This window comes from Drosophila suzukii, chromosome 2L (assembly GCF_043229965.1).
Source record: "Drosophila suzukii chromosome 2L, CBGP_Dsuzu_IsoJpt1.0, whole genome shotgun sequence".
Classification (NCBI taxonomy): Eukaryota; Metazoa; Arthropoda; class Insecta; order Diptera; family Drosophilidae; genus Drosophila; species Drosophila suzukii.
The window spans coordinates 13,189,220-13,206,424 of record NC_092080.1 but is presented as its reverse complement, the minus strand read 5'-3'; the positions used below and the strand labels follow the sequence as shown (position 1 = coordinate 13,206,424).

Genomic DNA, 17,205 nt, shown 5'->3' with positions numbered 1-17,205 from the left:
GCACTGTTATACCAAAAATAATATACCAAAAAATTGCCAAACGTGTACTTTTCCATTTAATTAAAGTTCATTTTAATTTACCAATAATATACAATTGATAGCTTACTGCAAGTGTTGAATTTTCCCTGAACATCCACTTAACCAAGCAGCGAATTTTCCTTGCTTATCCCCATTTTCCCGCCGTGAACTGTGAGCAGAGGAGAGGATGTGTGATTGTAGCCAATGCAAGGACGAGTGCACAGGATCCTGCATTAGTTCCCGCACGGTTCAGTGCTTCAAACTTAATCCTTGCTCTGTTGGCGCCTCCTTTTCCCCCGATGCTGCGCTTTTCCGGCTCCCGCCACCAATTTCCCAGTCGTGTGTGGGTGGATCGTTAGTGTATAATTTTAAAGTTGGGTTAAGCAAAGGAAGCTGGGATGCGCAGAGAAAGGAATGTGATGGCAAAATCAGGTCAACTGTATGTGTCATTTTTACAGCTTATTATGGCAAACGAAATGCCCCCATTTGAGCACTATCTGTTTGTCACCCTGCAGCCTTTTATGGAGCTACATTATCGCATAATGTAATCATTGGCCCAAATGATGGCATGTCCTCAAGACAATTTCTTTGTTATATTAGCCTTGGCAAGCCGCACTGAAGGCACGTCCTTGTAGTTCGTTCATAAAACGGGCAAAACGGAATGAGAGATGGGGTCCAATAAAATAATAAAAGTAAGTTTAGTTAAAGGCAGTGCAAATAACAACACCTCGGTGGCAACAGCTTGTACATCTTAGGGCTATAAAAGCGGCCATTGATTGGGTTTTTCACAGGGAAACGAGCACTCAAGGAGATGGGAAAATGGAGTGGAAAATAAATACAGCATAAGCTGCATTTAGTGTGCTATCTTTAATCAACTGCAGAGCTGCAATTTAATTAATTTCCATCGATTCGAGGGTCTCCAACTGACTGGAAAAGTTTCGCGCACTTAGAACTGAAACAATGGAAATCATTCTTGGCTCAGATGCGAAATGCAGCAGGGAAATGGCGAGTGAAACTAATGAGTTTCCGCTAAAGTTTAAGTGATTTGCGGTCAGCTTTAGCTGCTTCACTTTTCCCAGTGATTCATTTTCCGAGCCGCACTTTTCCCACTCGAGAGTCCAATAATGCAGTTTTATGAGTTCTCAGTTTTTATTTATTCACATACTTTTGACAATCTCCTCCGCTCCGCTTTTCGAGAATTATTTGTATATTTTTCTGTTTAGGAAGCGAAATTTGCATATTTATGGGACAGTTTTGTAAAGCGAAATAAATCTGCGGGCCATAATGCAAAATAGGGTCCGGTCATAAAAATGAGGGCCTTTTGGACAAAGTGAGAGCCAAGTATCTGGCTATTGATCTATCTCGAGAAAGATACTAATAAAATAAAATTGTTGTTTACATTGCGCAGACAATTTGATGCTCCAACCCAGATTATGTTTGGCAAGAAATTTATTATGTTTTTCTTGCGAAGCATAAAATCATCACAATCCTTTTGTGGCACTGGCAACTTTTTAATGATCCCAATGCTCGATTGCTTGGCTAACAAACAGCAATTTGTCAGGGCAATATAATGCGAAACTTTTGTTCCACAATAATTGATTTACTTTGCCTCCCCGTCGTCAATCAATTGACGATGCCAGCACTCATACGCCACGTGGTACGGAGCTCAAGCGCCGATATAACGAGCAAACAACAGCAAACTCGCTTTGGCATCGGCATTACATGCTCCGCTGCTGATAACGGGAAAGCTAAAGCACGTGTGAGTGTGTTTGTGAACACATTAGGGGCGTGGCCGGGCGCCTTGATTGATGTCACTTTAGCTGTCGGTCCGACTCGCGATGCCATCGATGATTGAAGCCCCTGGCTTCTGAGAAGTTGGAGAGCTCTTGCGGAGTGCGATCTTTGAATTGAGTTAAGGGCTGCTGGAACTAATCGGAGTTGAGTGGATACAATAGCCGACAAATAGGGAGGGTCTCAAAATTAATTTGTTTTAAGGGATAATCTTTAAAAAAAATGTGGGAAAAACTAAAGGAGGCATTACAATACTTCCAACCAATAATATTTAGAATACGGTTTTATTTTTAAAAACGTGTTTTCTTAATTCTTATAAATGTTTACCATTGTTTATTGGTATAGCATATTATATTATTATAAAAACATTAAAAATTTAAGAAAAAGTTTATAATTTTTGGGTCATTTAAATTTTAAATCACATTAGCACCAAAAATGTTTATCCTATTTTAGTTGATTTTTATTCTCAAAACTTATGATCTAAATTTAAAGATAATTCTATTAAAAATTAAATACATTTTCAATTTTCTTCTAATATTAAAAACAGAGTTATTTTATTTTATAGTTTAATTTTGAATGAAACCCCCTTATTAATAGAGATTTTCCGCCTCAATTGTTCCCCCCTCTCTGTCATCCGCAAGTAGAAAATAATAATTCCACATGAGACCCGCACAATTGCGCCATTTAGATGACTTCCTTCGAGCTCCTCCGTTCGTGAGATAGGGTATGGAAAAGTTTTTTTCGGCACGTGACAAAAGGCTGGGAAATGAGGAAAACGAGGGCGTGGCTGATACGTCTTTAGCTTCTCGGCTTTTCCTCGCGATGTCGTCAGCCGCAAAATGACAGGCAGAAATAATGACGCTTATATTTATGAAATTTATGCGTGACACCCACTTGAATGCGAAAGCGAGAATGAGTTCGTCTTCTGGCAGAATCACAAGCGAGTGTCTTTGACGCTTATCAGCGGGCCTCCAAGGAGCGTGAACTCCCCCTAATTTCGTGCCTTTGTCATTTTTAATCTTAATAAAAGAAAGTTTTTGGACAAAAGTGCCGGGCGAGGCGTTTTTATTGGGCCACTAACAAAAGAAGTCGTGAGAACAAAATGTTTATGTCACATGACAAAATGGCAGGGCAGTTGGGTAAGGGGCACGTCATTATTATCAATGCATGTTGACGAGGATGGGCGGATGGGGCCAAAACTTTCGTCTGCAATAAAATCAAAATATCATAAACACTTGAGCCGGGGGCGTGCGTCTGGTCTGGTCCAGATATATATTTATTTATTTTTATGCCCGCCGACAAATGCCATTAGATAAATAATACCAAATGGAATTGGTCGAGGAAAAAACTTTTTCCTCAGTTGCTGCGACTTTTTCCTTCTGGCCCCGGCATAGCAAATAAATAGAGCCAATAAAAGCCTTGAAAATTGATGAGGTTTTCTATTTTCCATTGAAACTTTTCTGACACTTTGGCCTTGAGAGTTGCTCAAACGGAAAGTTGAAAGAACCATTTTAAACGCTGCACACAAAATCAATTATATTCTCCACTTACTTTCGTTGGGCCAAAAGCGAATCTATATTCTAGTTTTCAAAGAGTTATTACGATGCATTTTAATCCTGTTTCGAATTAGTCCCCGTATATGAATAAATTTCATTGCCTGCGTCACTCTAATCCTGTCGGAAAAAGGCAATACTTTTTCTGCCATTTCACTGAACTCTAACGCCATGGCACCAAATAACTTGTGTGTATGGCAAAAAAATATACACTGCAATTTTTATTGACTGTCGCAACGAAAATGAAACTGCAAAAAAAAATGAAGCTGGGCCAAATCAAATAAACATTCCGCATAAAATAAATTCCGGGGCATATCAAACAGCGCCACCCGAAAACTGAGTCTGAGCAAATACAATACCATTTTCATGTGCATGGGGCGTGGTCGGTGGTATTTTATTTACGCTGGAGTGGCAGCGATTGCAGTGCAGATGAAAAAAGCAAATGCTGGAAATCAAATAAATCAAATGCTCGTAAATAAATCATTTGAATTTATTTTCATTTGGCCAAAACCGAAATGTTGACAAAATAAAAGCACAATAAATACTCAACGCCCGAAAACACGTCGTACGTCGTGTATTCACATTCACATTCACCCCAGCCCAAATATAAGTAAATAGATATTTATTCCCGACGAGAGCAACAAGAGTCCTGCTGACTGACATTGGACAGGCAGTTGAAAGTGGCGAAAACAAGGACCCCGAGATCTCGTGAGCCTGTCACAAGCCAGGGAAAGCTAAAATGTTATTTTCTCACTTCCAGCTTTGCAGCTGGGCTCCTGGCATCCTGGCATCCTAGCATCCTGGCATCCTGGCACACTGTCCTCCTCTAGTGTCCTTCGTCCTGGTTCCGTTTGTGTGCCTTCCACTTGCGGTTAGTTATTTTGCGCTCAAGAGCCCCACCATCTCAGCAATTGTCCCTTCGCCACTCTGAATTACGTATAAACGCCGGCCTTATGGCTGCTTTTGTAGTATTTCATTTTATTAGTCACCGACTGTCGATTGTTGTGTATCCATGACAACATGACACGTCTGCCGCAGTGGCGTACTTTTATAATAAGACGATTATGGCCCACTAAACCAACCCACAGATGTTCAATGTTTTGCCACTATTATTGGATTTAAGTGGAATTCCATTTCTGGATAGGTTTTCGATCGCTCAAAAGCTTTAAAGGTACACAGCGTGGCCACATAAATATAAAAAGTAATTTACATGATATCTTTACATGATATTTTTGTAGTCTAAAGAAAATATTATCACAGAAAGATAAAATAAGATTGAATATAAATATTAGTAACAAAAGTTTCTTAAATTTCATAAAATACTGTTGAAAAAAGTCATTGTTGTTTAATATAAACTATAAAAACTATTAGTAACTCTTAAAAATTGCTAGTAATATCATATTTAAAACTTTATGTTGATACACTATTTCATTTATTAACCCAAAAAAATCTTGCGTCTAATGAAAAATATCTTGTATTCACCACCAACTCGTAGCGATATGATATTAAACATTGTAACATTCTTTTTTAATAAAGCGACTAAAATTAAAACCATCCCATACCGAGTCTCAGATAGTAATTTATATCTATGCACAACGAAAAGCGGAATATCTCCCGCCCAAAACTGATTTAATATCGACTTTGTGCGAAGTTTTAGACAAATTAGCAAGGCAGGACCGGAGCTTCGTTGCAATTTGCAGCTCTCAACAGGATGTTCTGGCGAAGGTGGTGCTGGAAAATCCCTTAAGCCCCAGAATTGCTCATGCCAAATGCAGGGCGGACAACAAATTGAACAAGAGTTTCTGCTTCCTGTTCCCTGCGGTCGGATGTCTTCAACTGCAGCTCTGCATCTTAAATGAATGCTGAGGGAGTGCTGAGCTAACTGCAAAAGTTCTGACCAAAAAAAAAAAAAAACTGGGGAAAACAACCAGAACAAGCGGTAATTAATTACATTTTATTTAAGTTTTCCCTGGCCGTTGGGACGATTGATTAATTCGTGTGCGCATATTTGGTGCTTCATTTGTTTGCCAGCCAGCCAGCGAAACTCGAGACAAAGTTCCACTTTAGCGCGGTGATCCAGAGTTTCCAGCAATCCATCTTACAATGTCTTGCTAATTGAATTGTTAAGCGCATTTGATGCGTTTGCTAAGTTGCTCTCAGGATGCAATTTTGCTGTGGATTTCGCGTCGGCGGGCGAGCAAACACTTGAGTTGGATGGCTGCTTGTCTGCAACAGGCAGCAATCTGCTGGGTTTTCCGGAAATGCTGGCTATAATTGTTTGCCCGCCGCCCAGGCACTTTTCCATCTCCAGACCGCCTTTATTCACTTTGTTGTTCTGCAACTGTGAGCAGCATCAACAACAATAAGGACATACATATGTTGCCTGCCTGCTTGTTCTGGCTTCTCTGTTTTAACAACTTCAAGTTTTCATGTTTTTCCATATATTTTTTTTTTTGCTCCCCTCTTTTATAGCTTTTTATTTTTTATTATTCAGCTGCACTGTTTTTTTTTTTTATTTTTTAGTTTGGTTCGCCAGATGTTGGCTTTGGCGTTCGTTATGTGGGTCACTCACTTTTTGCGTTGTTAACTCATTTGAATTGCACGTCAACAATTGTGAAAACAAAGCGAAAACTTTTGCCATTTGTTTGGGCAACAACAAACAGCATTCGACAGCAGCAACAACAAGAGCGATAAAAACAAAAACACAGAGGATCCCGGAATGTAAAAGGGCTTAGGGATCTAAGCTCTATCTGCTAATTCTTAAGATAATCCCCCCGAGCTACGTAGATATATTTAATTGCATGGGGAAGTTTTCAATTGCGACATGCAAATGCACTTCGGGGTTGCTTTAAAAACTATTCATAAATCGTGGGATTGGGACTCCTCTTGGGGATGCAATTGCACTTGACTTCCTAAAACAATTAGTTAACCAACTTCTGGAGCTGGTTTACAACCTAATTTTACATATGTAAAATGAATTCTGAAAGTCTTTTAGTTATTTATATGGTTTATATATATAATAAGTTGCTTTAAGTTATTAAATAGTTAGTTTGAATTTTAAAAAGGTAATTAGAAATTATTTTTTAAATTACATTAAAAAAATGGTAAATAAGCCATTCAGATTTTATTAGTTTATAATATTATTACTTTTTGTGTGTGACAGGTAGTTTTTTACATCATTTTATTCGTTTTATTTATTTTTCAATGATCGCTAGAGAAGAACCTCTTTCGATATATCCCATCCGTACATCGACTTAGGTGCTATCGTACATCTATCGATACATCATTACTTAAAACATCATGTTTTTGTTAATTTATCTTTATTTTTATTTACATTTTTTTGTTTAATTCTTAGTTATTTATTTGTATTTAAAGGAATTTCAAATGTTTTCCTTTAAAAAATCGCTGCATTAAAGATCAACTGTTGGCAATTTTCCCTGACACAGCAGGTGGTCGACAACTTATGGCAGCATTTTCCATAAATAAACGAGTTGATTTCCTGTGGTCCTCATAAACTTGTCATTCCACTTCCATTCGGTAGGTCTCACATTTTGCTCCTTCTGCCATTTTCTTGCAAGTGAACTTGGCTAATTTACTTGGCTTGTTTCCTCCCTTCCCGCCATATCCACGGACTTGTGGGATCGGGCAAGTTTATATTCATTAAACTTCCGCCACATTTTGCGCTTTATATTTTGGCGCTTTCAAATGTCGGCCCGGGACACTCGACTGAAGAATTCACCCTCACCGCCCCGAAGAGTGTGCGGTTAGTTTTGGCCGGAAAGTTTATGCTTTTGTATTTCCGCCGGGGCTGGGCAACAGTTTTACCCACTTCCTCTTGGTTTTTTCTTTTTTTTTCTCCTTTGGGCGACTTCATCTTGGGCCGGAAAAGTGCAATTTCGAAATTTGCGCTGCATTGAGGCTTTCTTTTCTTCGGTCCGTTTCAAAGTAAAGTTAAGAAATGAGCATGTTTAACTTTTTGGCAGGCAAAGGAGCATAAGACAGCCGACCGAAAACAAGAAAAAATTCTTGTTTGCCGACTTCAATTTCCCATCTCCGCCTCCCGTTTCGATGCAAGAAAGCAGCAGCTGCCGTTTGAGCAGGAGCTGCATAAATTTGCATAAATTGCGTAAAACGGGGATTATAGAGCTGGCAAAATGACTTAAAGCCGGCAAGCCTGACGCTAATTTCCCTGACCTCAATTTCCTTTTTTCCCCCAGAAGCACTGGCCAGCAAATTGTTTCGAAATCAAAAAAAAAATCGGATTATGGGAAGAAAACAAAGTAAAAAATAAAAAAAAAATTGTACGTAGGGTTTTTTATGGTACTTTGATTTTTGATGTACGACACAATTTTTTTTTTATATAGAATCAATGGTAATTACTTAAAAATGTATACTTAACTATTGAATATGAACTAGAATATCCGCATTACAATACGAATATTCCAAAAACAGCAGTATAATATTTTAGATCTCTGGTAACACTAAAATGTGATCGAATCCCTTTCTTTTATTTCTGATCTCGTAAGCTGTGGTGTTGGTACTGTGTTAAATAAACAATATATTATCTGTAAGAATTCATTTTTAAAAGTATTTCCAATCTTTTTCCCAGTGATCTCCACCCAATTTTATTCATATTCGAGCACGCCAGTTGGCTGGCAATTGATTTGGCCAGCTTGTGCCGGCTTACGGGTTTACGACAAAACCACCAATAACCCATCAAAGTCCAAACAGGCGATTTGTATGCGGTACTCATCGCCAGAGCGAAGCAATTGAGTCACTAATTACTTTGCCTTGGCTTTAATCGTTTCGGCAACGCAAAAGTGGAAGCTCCTCCTCCAGCCAACTGTCCATTAAAAGTCTCTTTCCAAGTGGGCCAAATTGTTAAAGTAAATTGTTAGAGGGGGCATGGGACCGGGGATTAGCCATTACCCTTTATGGCATAAGCAATTAAATATTTAGGAGCCTGTCCGCGCCTTCGGCTCTTCATCAGATACCGAGATGTATTCATCACTGGCATCGAATTGAATAAAAAGCGACTGTTGCGGCCGATGTTTTTCAATTTCCATTCCAACCAAAATCCCCCTTAATTATCTCTCTATCAAAATACAGATCTTTAGAGATTATTGATAGTTAATATATGTAGTTCAACGTCTGTCAAGTTAACGTCAAAATAGCTTTTAACGAAAGTGGAATGATGAAATTTTGAACTAATATCGAATGTCAGCCTAGCGACGTTAAATCCATGGAATTGGAAGCAATCGATGGGGATTCAATCGAATCTATGAAAAACTAAGCCATCTCAAAGGAAACCTAGCTATATCTTATATCTCATTCCAAATTATTCATATCAAGGCCATGGAGCCTGTCCTCAAGGCTGTGACCCATGACGAAAAAGCTCCTCGGGCGGATTTGGGCCAGCTTTAGCTGCGTTAATTGGCCCGCCTGGGACGGCCTTTTGTTTGGTCTGGGCCCAAGTTAGCTAATGGCCAACTGTTTGAGCAGCGTTTGAGAATTTCCAGGCTTGGCGATTCTAATTGCTAAGATTTAGGCGCCACCTTGCCTGGAGCTCATCCAAATCTAGAGCAGAACCTTGGCAACAGCTAAGACCTCGGAATAACAAATCTTTTTGAGTGCAGCAGTAACAAAAGTAATGAACAAATTTTTGGATGACTATTTTACACCGCATGAGATATTTATTATAAAGAAAATTTCATGGAATCTTATTTAAAAAAAAAGATTATTAATTTCGAATACATATTCTATTAAGTACCACTTTTACTTCTTAAGTCCTCTTTGCAGTTTTTAATAAGTAAATAAAAAAACTAATAGAAACATTCAATAATTTTAAGGAAGATAAAAAAGTAATTAACAAAAAAATGAAATAACTTTTTATATACTATATTAATAATTCATAAAAAACAAATAATAATACAATATGAATCAATTCAACCGCAGGGTGTTGCCTGTCAATCATAACCTAGTTTTACAAGCTTTCAAACCCATAATAATGTTATCAAAAGCATAACTTTCATGTAGATAGCTTCATTACCTCACCCAACCTTGTCAATCATTAAAAGTTGCTTCCTCATTTTTGGGAAACGAAACTTTATGTTAACCAAACCTAATTAAGTGGCCACAAAAACGACCGAAATGGCTGGAAAAGCGTACTCAGAGTTTTCGACAATGTCACAAGCTTTTAATAGCTATGGATTATGTTGGCAATGGGGATAATGGTGCTATTGTGTGAGTGCGTGACATTGTTGCTGACATAAATAAACGAACAATTGTAATTGCCCTGCCAAGGACAAAATTAAAACAAAATTTTAATAACCAACGAAAAAGCTTCGAAATCTCCGCTTAAAAAATATGAAGAGACTCAAACTCAAGGCCGCGAAGTGAAAGTTCAATTTGTGTAAAATACTTTGTGTGGCTTGGTTCTTTTAGCTCGGCGCTGAGTGCAAAATGATAGCTTGAGTTGAAAAAGCAAGATATTAAAGCCAACTACTATGAAAAACGCGCAGCGTTTTGATTTATGTGAATGCCATAAATGTGCAGAGCGCAAATTGCAAAAATACCTCAAAGGCAGCGGCGAAAGCGACAGCCACCACAGTAACTCATTAAAACTAGTGCAAGTCAACAAAGGCACAGGCAACCGGGAAAGCTGGAGAAAGCCGTGCTGGAGCTGCTAAACTTATCATTTTAATCACTGGAAATCGCGAAAAGGTGTCGCCGCAAAACACCTGGCAACAAAACATCGAGTCAAATTAATTGCTCAACGCGTTGCGACTTTCAGCAGTTTGTTCACTTGCAGCCGCTGAAATAGCTATCCACCGCCATTGAAACTGCGTAGTTATGGTCGATCCATTAAAAATCTTTTGGGTCCTGACAAATAGCACCTATTTGGGTAAGTAGGCACGGCCATTCGTATACCCTGTAGCTGTAGTGTGTTTTCGTATGTGTAGCTACTTGTAAGTGCATATGATTATTTACTCATAAGTCCCAGCGTCGTTATGCTTATGTAAATGGTCTTGTGAAAATTTCATGAAGTGTAATTTGTTGGGGAGCCGAGAGTGAAAAGGCTCTGAGAATCTGAACCTGCACGTGTGTACGTGAGGGATCCTGGCTAACGACACCTCGGGGGATGTGGCTGCTCCTTGGCTTAAATATGCATTCTCGTTTCCTGTTTCCTCCTAGCGTAATTTTCTTAGTTGATTTCCTCTTGCCATAATGAAGAAGGTAGCCGACACTTCTGCGGATAAATGGACACAAATAAAAAATGATATTTTGCACAGGTAAACTTGGTTGCTTCTATATAAAAGTGCTTGGGGATTTAAAGCAGAAAGCTCATTCAGTTAATATATTTAAATAGTATCTCAAAGATAATATATTATAGCATAGCAAACTATTTCGGGCTTACTATAACTAGTTATATAAGTATGTTTTTATTGATCGTTTTTTGTGTTTCATTTTTTAAAATTTTTACTTAAGACTTATTGTTTAAATATTATATTTTATAATATATACATGTATACATATTTTTTTTAGTGCTTAAAAAAGTGAAAAGTAAAGATTTAAATCCATTATTTTGTTCAATTTTGTTAGTTAATTCGTTTTTAATTACCTAAGTACCTAATTTATCAGGGTCAAAATGCAGTTAAATTTCTTAATCTCATTAATTTAGTATTCTTAAAATCTTATTTGTTCAATGTCAATTTGTTGTGACCCTTGCTTTCAAGACCCAAACAAAATGTTCCAGCAAGAATTTTAAATTTCAGTGAGCCTAACTGATTTCTAATTGCAACTTTCCAGACTGGTTCGAAATTTTAAATTAATTTCTGATTAGGGTGACTTTTAAGTTCGGCCCAATGGCCATGACACCGCGCACATGGCGTATACGCAACATGGCTGAACTGATAAAAGTGCAATTTCTACGCGAACCAGCTTTTTAATTGCGGATTTTGGTCTTGTGGCACCGCCACCCTTAACCCTGTCATCGCCGCGCAGTGGGAAAACCACCCCCCATGGCGGATGTGGGTCGTAATTAACACGCCAGTGGACCGTCCTCTGTTGGTTAATGAACAGCCGGCTGTGGGAGCTATGAGAACCAGGCCCATAAACAAGGTCTCCACCTCACCGTGTCTTCTTGCCCGAGAACTCATTATGGCTGACAAAATATTTGTCAACTCATCAACGCTGTGGCGGGGGGCTTGAGAAAAGCGCCATATTTTTTTATATCGGTACACTGTCTGCCCCTTTTTTTTCGGTTTTTAAGGATTATTTTGTTTTGCTGTTTGACGCTTTGTTTGTCACTGCCCACCGCGCACACTTTTTAATTAGTCCCGGCTGAAAGGAAACTCACAGGAATTTTAATGCGCCTCAAAATGTTGGCAGCGAAGAAATAAAAACACCTCTTCTAAACATTTCATAAGTTTAATTAACAATTTTTTCGTGTTGCCTAACTCGAGCCAAAGCCAAGGGGATAAAGCTGAAGTGCAGGTCACTTCCGGCATCGGATGTTGGTAACGATGATCATCATCATCGGGTCGGCTAATGAATACAAATATTCCGCGCTCTTGGACCCGGTTTTAATTGAAATTTCAGGCCAACAAAGAGGCTCAAGCCAAGGGCCCCGAAAAAATTCTCGCTGGCCATCATCAAAGTTAATGAGCTGCCTGCCACTGGATACCAAAAAAAGAAAAAGATTGGAATTGAATACATGGCCGACTGGCCCAAAGGGTACTATTTGAATTTCGAGGGGTTCAACGAGTTCATTAAAGGGATTTAATTGTACTTTTTTCCGAAAGAGATTTATCTGTCCAAGATTTTTTCATTGTGAGATTTGTTTTTATCCTTATTCAGAAAAAGAGAAATGAAATGAATGGTTTATTTCAGTAAAATAAGTAATTCCACTTACCTATAATAAATCAGAAATTAAAAAAGTGTAAAAGTTGTCAACCGAATCATTGTTTTTTATACTAATTAGTTAATGGACATTATTATTTATAACCGAATGTCAAATGTCAACAGCAGTTGTTACCAAGATCAAAGAGCACCCACCGCAGCAATAAATTAATGGTAAAACTAATTACGAAACTCCCACGACCCCGATCATATATGTCAGAAGTCAAATGGGCTGCCATTATGCGAATGCCTCGGCTGACAAATCCAGCGAAACAAAGCTGAACCCTGGGCTTTGTGCATACATCAACATAATGGGCGTGCAAAAACTGTCAGCCAGTTTAAACTTTTGCCACACGGATATCACGCATACGCACTGTTTGCCGTCCTTCCTGTTCCGTTAAACTAATAACAACTTTAACACGCTCAATTGGGGGGTATTTTCCGCTCTAGCCCCACCATCGATCTCCGTCAATATTAGTTTAGACTCTGGGAAAACGAAAACTTTTTTGCATATTACACAGAAAAGCAGTGGCGAAAACTTAATCCAACATACATTGGTAAACACAACATGAGATTATCATAAACTTACTTACAATTTATTGTTTTTTGCGGTTCTGTATAAACTAAGCCCCGTTAAACGCCTTGAGGATTAAAATCCAGCCGCACAAACAATTTCGTTATTTATGCGCACTCCACTTCTGTACATTTTCGACTGTGTTTATTTATCTGTTTGTTTGCTTTGTTGTCAAGCGCTTCGCCCTGAAAACTAATTAGCAAATTAAAACTTGTAATTTATTTATTTGCGGCATAACTGTGAAGGCATTTGTTTAACTAGATTTTCCAGCAAACCGAATTATGCCGAGGGGCAGCATACACCACCCGAGGTAACTAATAAGACAATTTTGGTTTTCTTTGTATGCAAATATCCTTTGAAGTTTGTGGCTGAAACTTAATGAGTTAAATGGGGGTATCCTTGAGTTTAAGCTGTTTTTTCTTGCCAAGAGCAACATTAAATTATGTATCTATTTGAGTAGAAACTACATCTTAAATGGCTGAAACTTCATGGCATTTTAAACTAGGTAGGTACTTAAATAAAAACAAATTAGCAAGTTAAATAATAAATATTCTGTAGGGTTTTAAGTGTTTTTATACACAAAACAAATTTCGTTAAATTTACCTAATTGTAAAATTAATTAGCCTTGATAAGTGTAGATATAAAACAAATATTTAAACTTATATTATTTGTGTGAAGAGGTGTCATTAAACACCAATCTTTTTTTTATTTATTTATATACGTTCATATTTAATTTATAATGCCTTTGAAGTGCTTAAATTATTTTGCTCTTCAACAAGGCGAATACAATCAATAAATAATATAAAACCAATATTTTAGGTTTTATATTATTATACGTGACGTGAAAATTGATCCATCGAGAAGCGAACATTAAATATAATAGCAGAGCAAGGGCGTATGAAAATGCCACCCAAAAGTAGGATAATCTAGACCCAGCGAAACCCTGCAGCTTTTGAGTCGTCAAAGGAAAAGGCCCCACACTTTTTCCCCCTCCATCCTGTCATTTTTAATGTGATGCGCTTTGTTGCCTTTTGGAAAATGTAGCTTCCTCCTTTTTTTTCCAGCTCCGCAAAAACTACTTTGACTATCTCTGGCTTTGCGAAAGAGTCTGCGTCTCTGTATCTGTGTATCTGTGTGTTTGCCATGGCTGATTTGAACAGCTCTGACATTTGACGCCACTTTGCACACACATTTCTCCCTTTCCACCGCCCCTTTTATTTATTTTGCTTTGCTGAACAAAAAGGCTAAAAAATAGGAACAACAAAAACGAATTCTAAAGCAGCATATAAAATAGAGAAATGTTTACGGGGGGTGCAAAAAAACGAGGGAAAAAAGAAAGGAGTAGTGCCAGCTGCCAGTCATTCATGGACTGACATATGGCTCACCAGCAGGTGGGCGGCGGTGCGGGCAGGGGGCGTGGCCGGGCTTGTTAGTGTGCCAGTTATGCGGCCATAAATAGCTGACGGCAGCTCACCTGCCACTGCCCTCGGGCCACGCCCCCATGCCCCAACGCCCCCTTTCAGCCACCAACAGAACGTTAATAGTTTAAAGTGAGCCTTTTCACTGCCCCTCCGCCGAATGGTGGGAAAAATGGGGGAAAATGGTGGAAAAGCGGAAAAACTGGCTGATGACTAGGGCGCAGTTCACTTTGCTGCTCAATTTAACACCAACAAAAAAGGCAGCCACTTTAACCAAACAGCAGCACAGCTTTTCTACGGGGTACATCAAGGGATTCAAGAAAAACGAAAATATTGAAGGAGAAGAAGGTTAGACCTTGGAAAAAATCGTAATGTAATAGATTTTATTTTTTTTTAATATTTTTGATACAAAGAACATTCATTTTTAGGACATATTTTCTAATTTAAAAACCTGAAATTGTTTAACAAGGTATTACTTTGAACTTAGTTTATCGGAATCTTATGTTAAATGGAGGTAATGGACTATATATTTACTAACAATTATTATTATTAATATCTATATCTTAAATATATTTATAAAAATAAAGAAATAATGAAAGATTAATATTTTCTGGCTATGGATATAATTGCAACTAGGTAACTCTCAATCTCTTAGTATTGCCCAGTCCATTCCCTAGCCAGGATTTCCGTTTACCTGGCCATAATGCCAGAGTGCCAAGAAATTAAGTCAAGATAGCTGAGAGCCAAAGGTAAAAGCAGAACGAAATGCAATTTCAACTGCCAGTAATGTTTGTTCATCGTGTTTGCGGGTGTGTTTGTATTTATTCAGTGTATTGTAGCTGCACACATTCGCTGAGGTCCTTGGAGTTTTCCAACATAAACGCTTTCCACTCATTTCGCTTTCCCTTCTTTTTCGGCGTCTTATTTATACGAGCTTTTCGCCCGAGCTGATGCCTTGGAAAAACGAGTGTGTGCGTATTTATTTTGCTCATTTCTCATTTTCTTTCATTTTCTGTGCCAAAAAGGGACCATATTACGTGCTAGAGTTACCTGCAAACTAAATAAAGCAAAGGGCTAAATTCTAAATTAGATTCTATTTGTCTTAACCCACACTTCAGTATAAAAGACCTGAAAGGCAAGGAGTTCATTCATTTTTTTCATCTCGCTTTTCAATGAAAGGAATTTTTAAGTTTGACATGAGCATTCACACGAATGAATGATGTGTTTGAGTGGAAATTTCTAAGCGGCCTTGCCATAAACACACTTCACCGACAAAGGGTGAAAGCATATTGCATTTCTAATTTTCTCTCGAATATTTAATTAATTTTTCTAAACTTTTCTTTGCCAGAAAAGTTTTGACAAAATTCAATTAAGTTACAAGCAAGGCAAGCTAAGCAAACAAAGCCAAACAGATTAAACAGTTTAACAGATTCTGCTTGGCATTTGGCAGAGTTTGGCCCAGTCAAATATCGAAAGTTTGCTCAACACTTCCGCTTGGCTGCCAAAAATTGTATATCCAATTTATGTCATCTGCCGAAAAATTGCAAAAGAATACGAAGGCAATCATAGCCAGAACTTTGCCTTGTTTACATAAAGTTTAAGAGATAAATAAATTGCACTTTTACGAAATACTACAGCCATATTTTTCTTGGTAAGATTGCAATATTTTTAAAGCAGCTTTAAAACGATTAACGATTGCAAAGAGTTGAGTGCATTTAATACAATGCTTTTGCAGCCGAAAGGCTTGCCCCAGCAACTGTCGTCTTTTCAATATAACGTATACGCAATGGGCGCCTGCTGGCCATATTATTTCCTCCTTTTTCCGTCCACTCTCCTTTGCAATGTGTGAATGCCGGACTGAAACACTTTGCTCTTGCTGTTAAAGAACATTTACTCTTGTTGAAAATACACATTTTATCGTACTTATATTTATGCCCAAGTTGGGCCTGCTATCTGTTCTTTTTTGTAAAAGCAGATTATTACTTCCTTCGCATGGGAACCGATACAAAAACAGAGGAAAGGACCATCCCGAGGCCCTCTTGGGAAAATTGAACATTAAAAACACTTTGGTAGTTATGTTGACAAAAAGATGGTTCTTGAAAATCTGCAGGCAGTGAACAGGAACTTAATTATTTAGGGAAAACTTAAAAGCTTGAGAGGATTTCTATGGTGATGGAACGACTTTTGGGCGGATTTCATATTTTTCGAAAAACAATTGTCAGGCTTACCAAACTTTATAAAGTTTCTCTGGGAATGGGGGGCTGGCAAAAATCCACGCTTATTTGTGAAGTGCAGTTTCCTTCCGTATTTGCCTTGGGGTCCCCTGCTCGAATAAAACTCATTAACGCACGTTCCCGCTCCGAAAACTAAACTACACAACTATCCAGAAAGTTTTGTTTGGCAAGACATTAGCAGGAAATAAGCAAATAAGCGGGGCAAACAAACGCTGCTGCATTTTACGAAGGGAGCGGCGGAAAACCTTCAATTCGCTGTGCACTTTGTGAAAACTTATTTTGCTTTCGACTGCAAAAGGGGGACAAAAACTTTTCACTCTGAGTAGATGGTTTTGCGATTTTTGTTGGGTTCTAGTTGTGCAGCATATTCTCATAGTTCGCTCTATTTGAGCGACGACTTTGTCTGGTTTGGCAAAGGGATAACATACATACAATTTACCTAACAGCCGAGGAACTTTCGGGAATTAAGAATGTATTCACTATTAAAAAAATAGGCTTGCACAAAAATAGTTATCAGAAAACTAGTTAAAAGCATTGCACATTTATTACTAATTACATTTTTTTATTTGAAATATTGTTTTATTTATAGATATATTCTTAAAAATGGTAATATTTAACTTGTGTTATTTATGTTTTTTTTATTATTTCAAAATAATGCTTTATTAAATCCAAGAAAATCTGATATTTGTCGGTGTATGGGAACTAGTTATGGGGGG

General features: G+C 38.0%; 1 protein-coding gene across 3 annotated transcripts in view; it reads left to right on the top strand.

Annotated features, from left to right (window-relative positions):
* CadN2 (Cadherin-N2) overlaps positions 1-17,205 on the top strand; it is a 92,549-nt gene that overhangs the window by 42,797 nt on the left and 32,547 nt on the right. For 2 of the 3 annotated variants that reach the window (XM_017081100.4, XM_017081092.4), the window contains exon 2: positions 9,807-10,266. The exons of the other annotated variant lie outside the window; for it this stretch is intronic. In XM_017081100.4, the coding sequence (XP_016936589.3) occupies positions 10,215-10,266 (52 nt within the window). In that variant the 5' untranslated portion in view covers positions 9,807-10,214. The remainder of the gene's footprint in view (positions 1-9,806; positions 10,267-17,205) is intronic. 3 annotated transcript variants of the gene reach the window in all.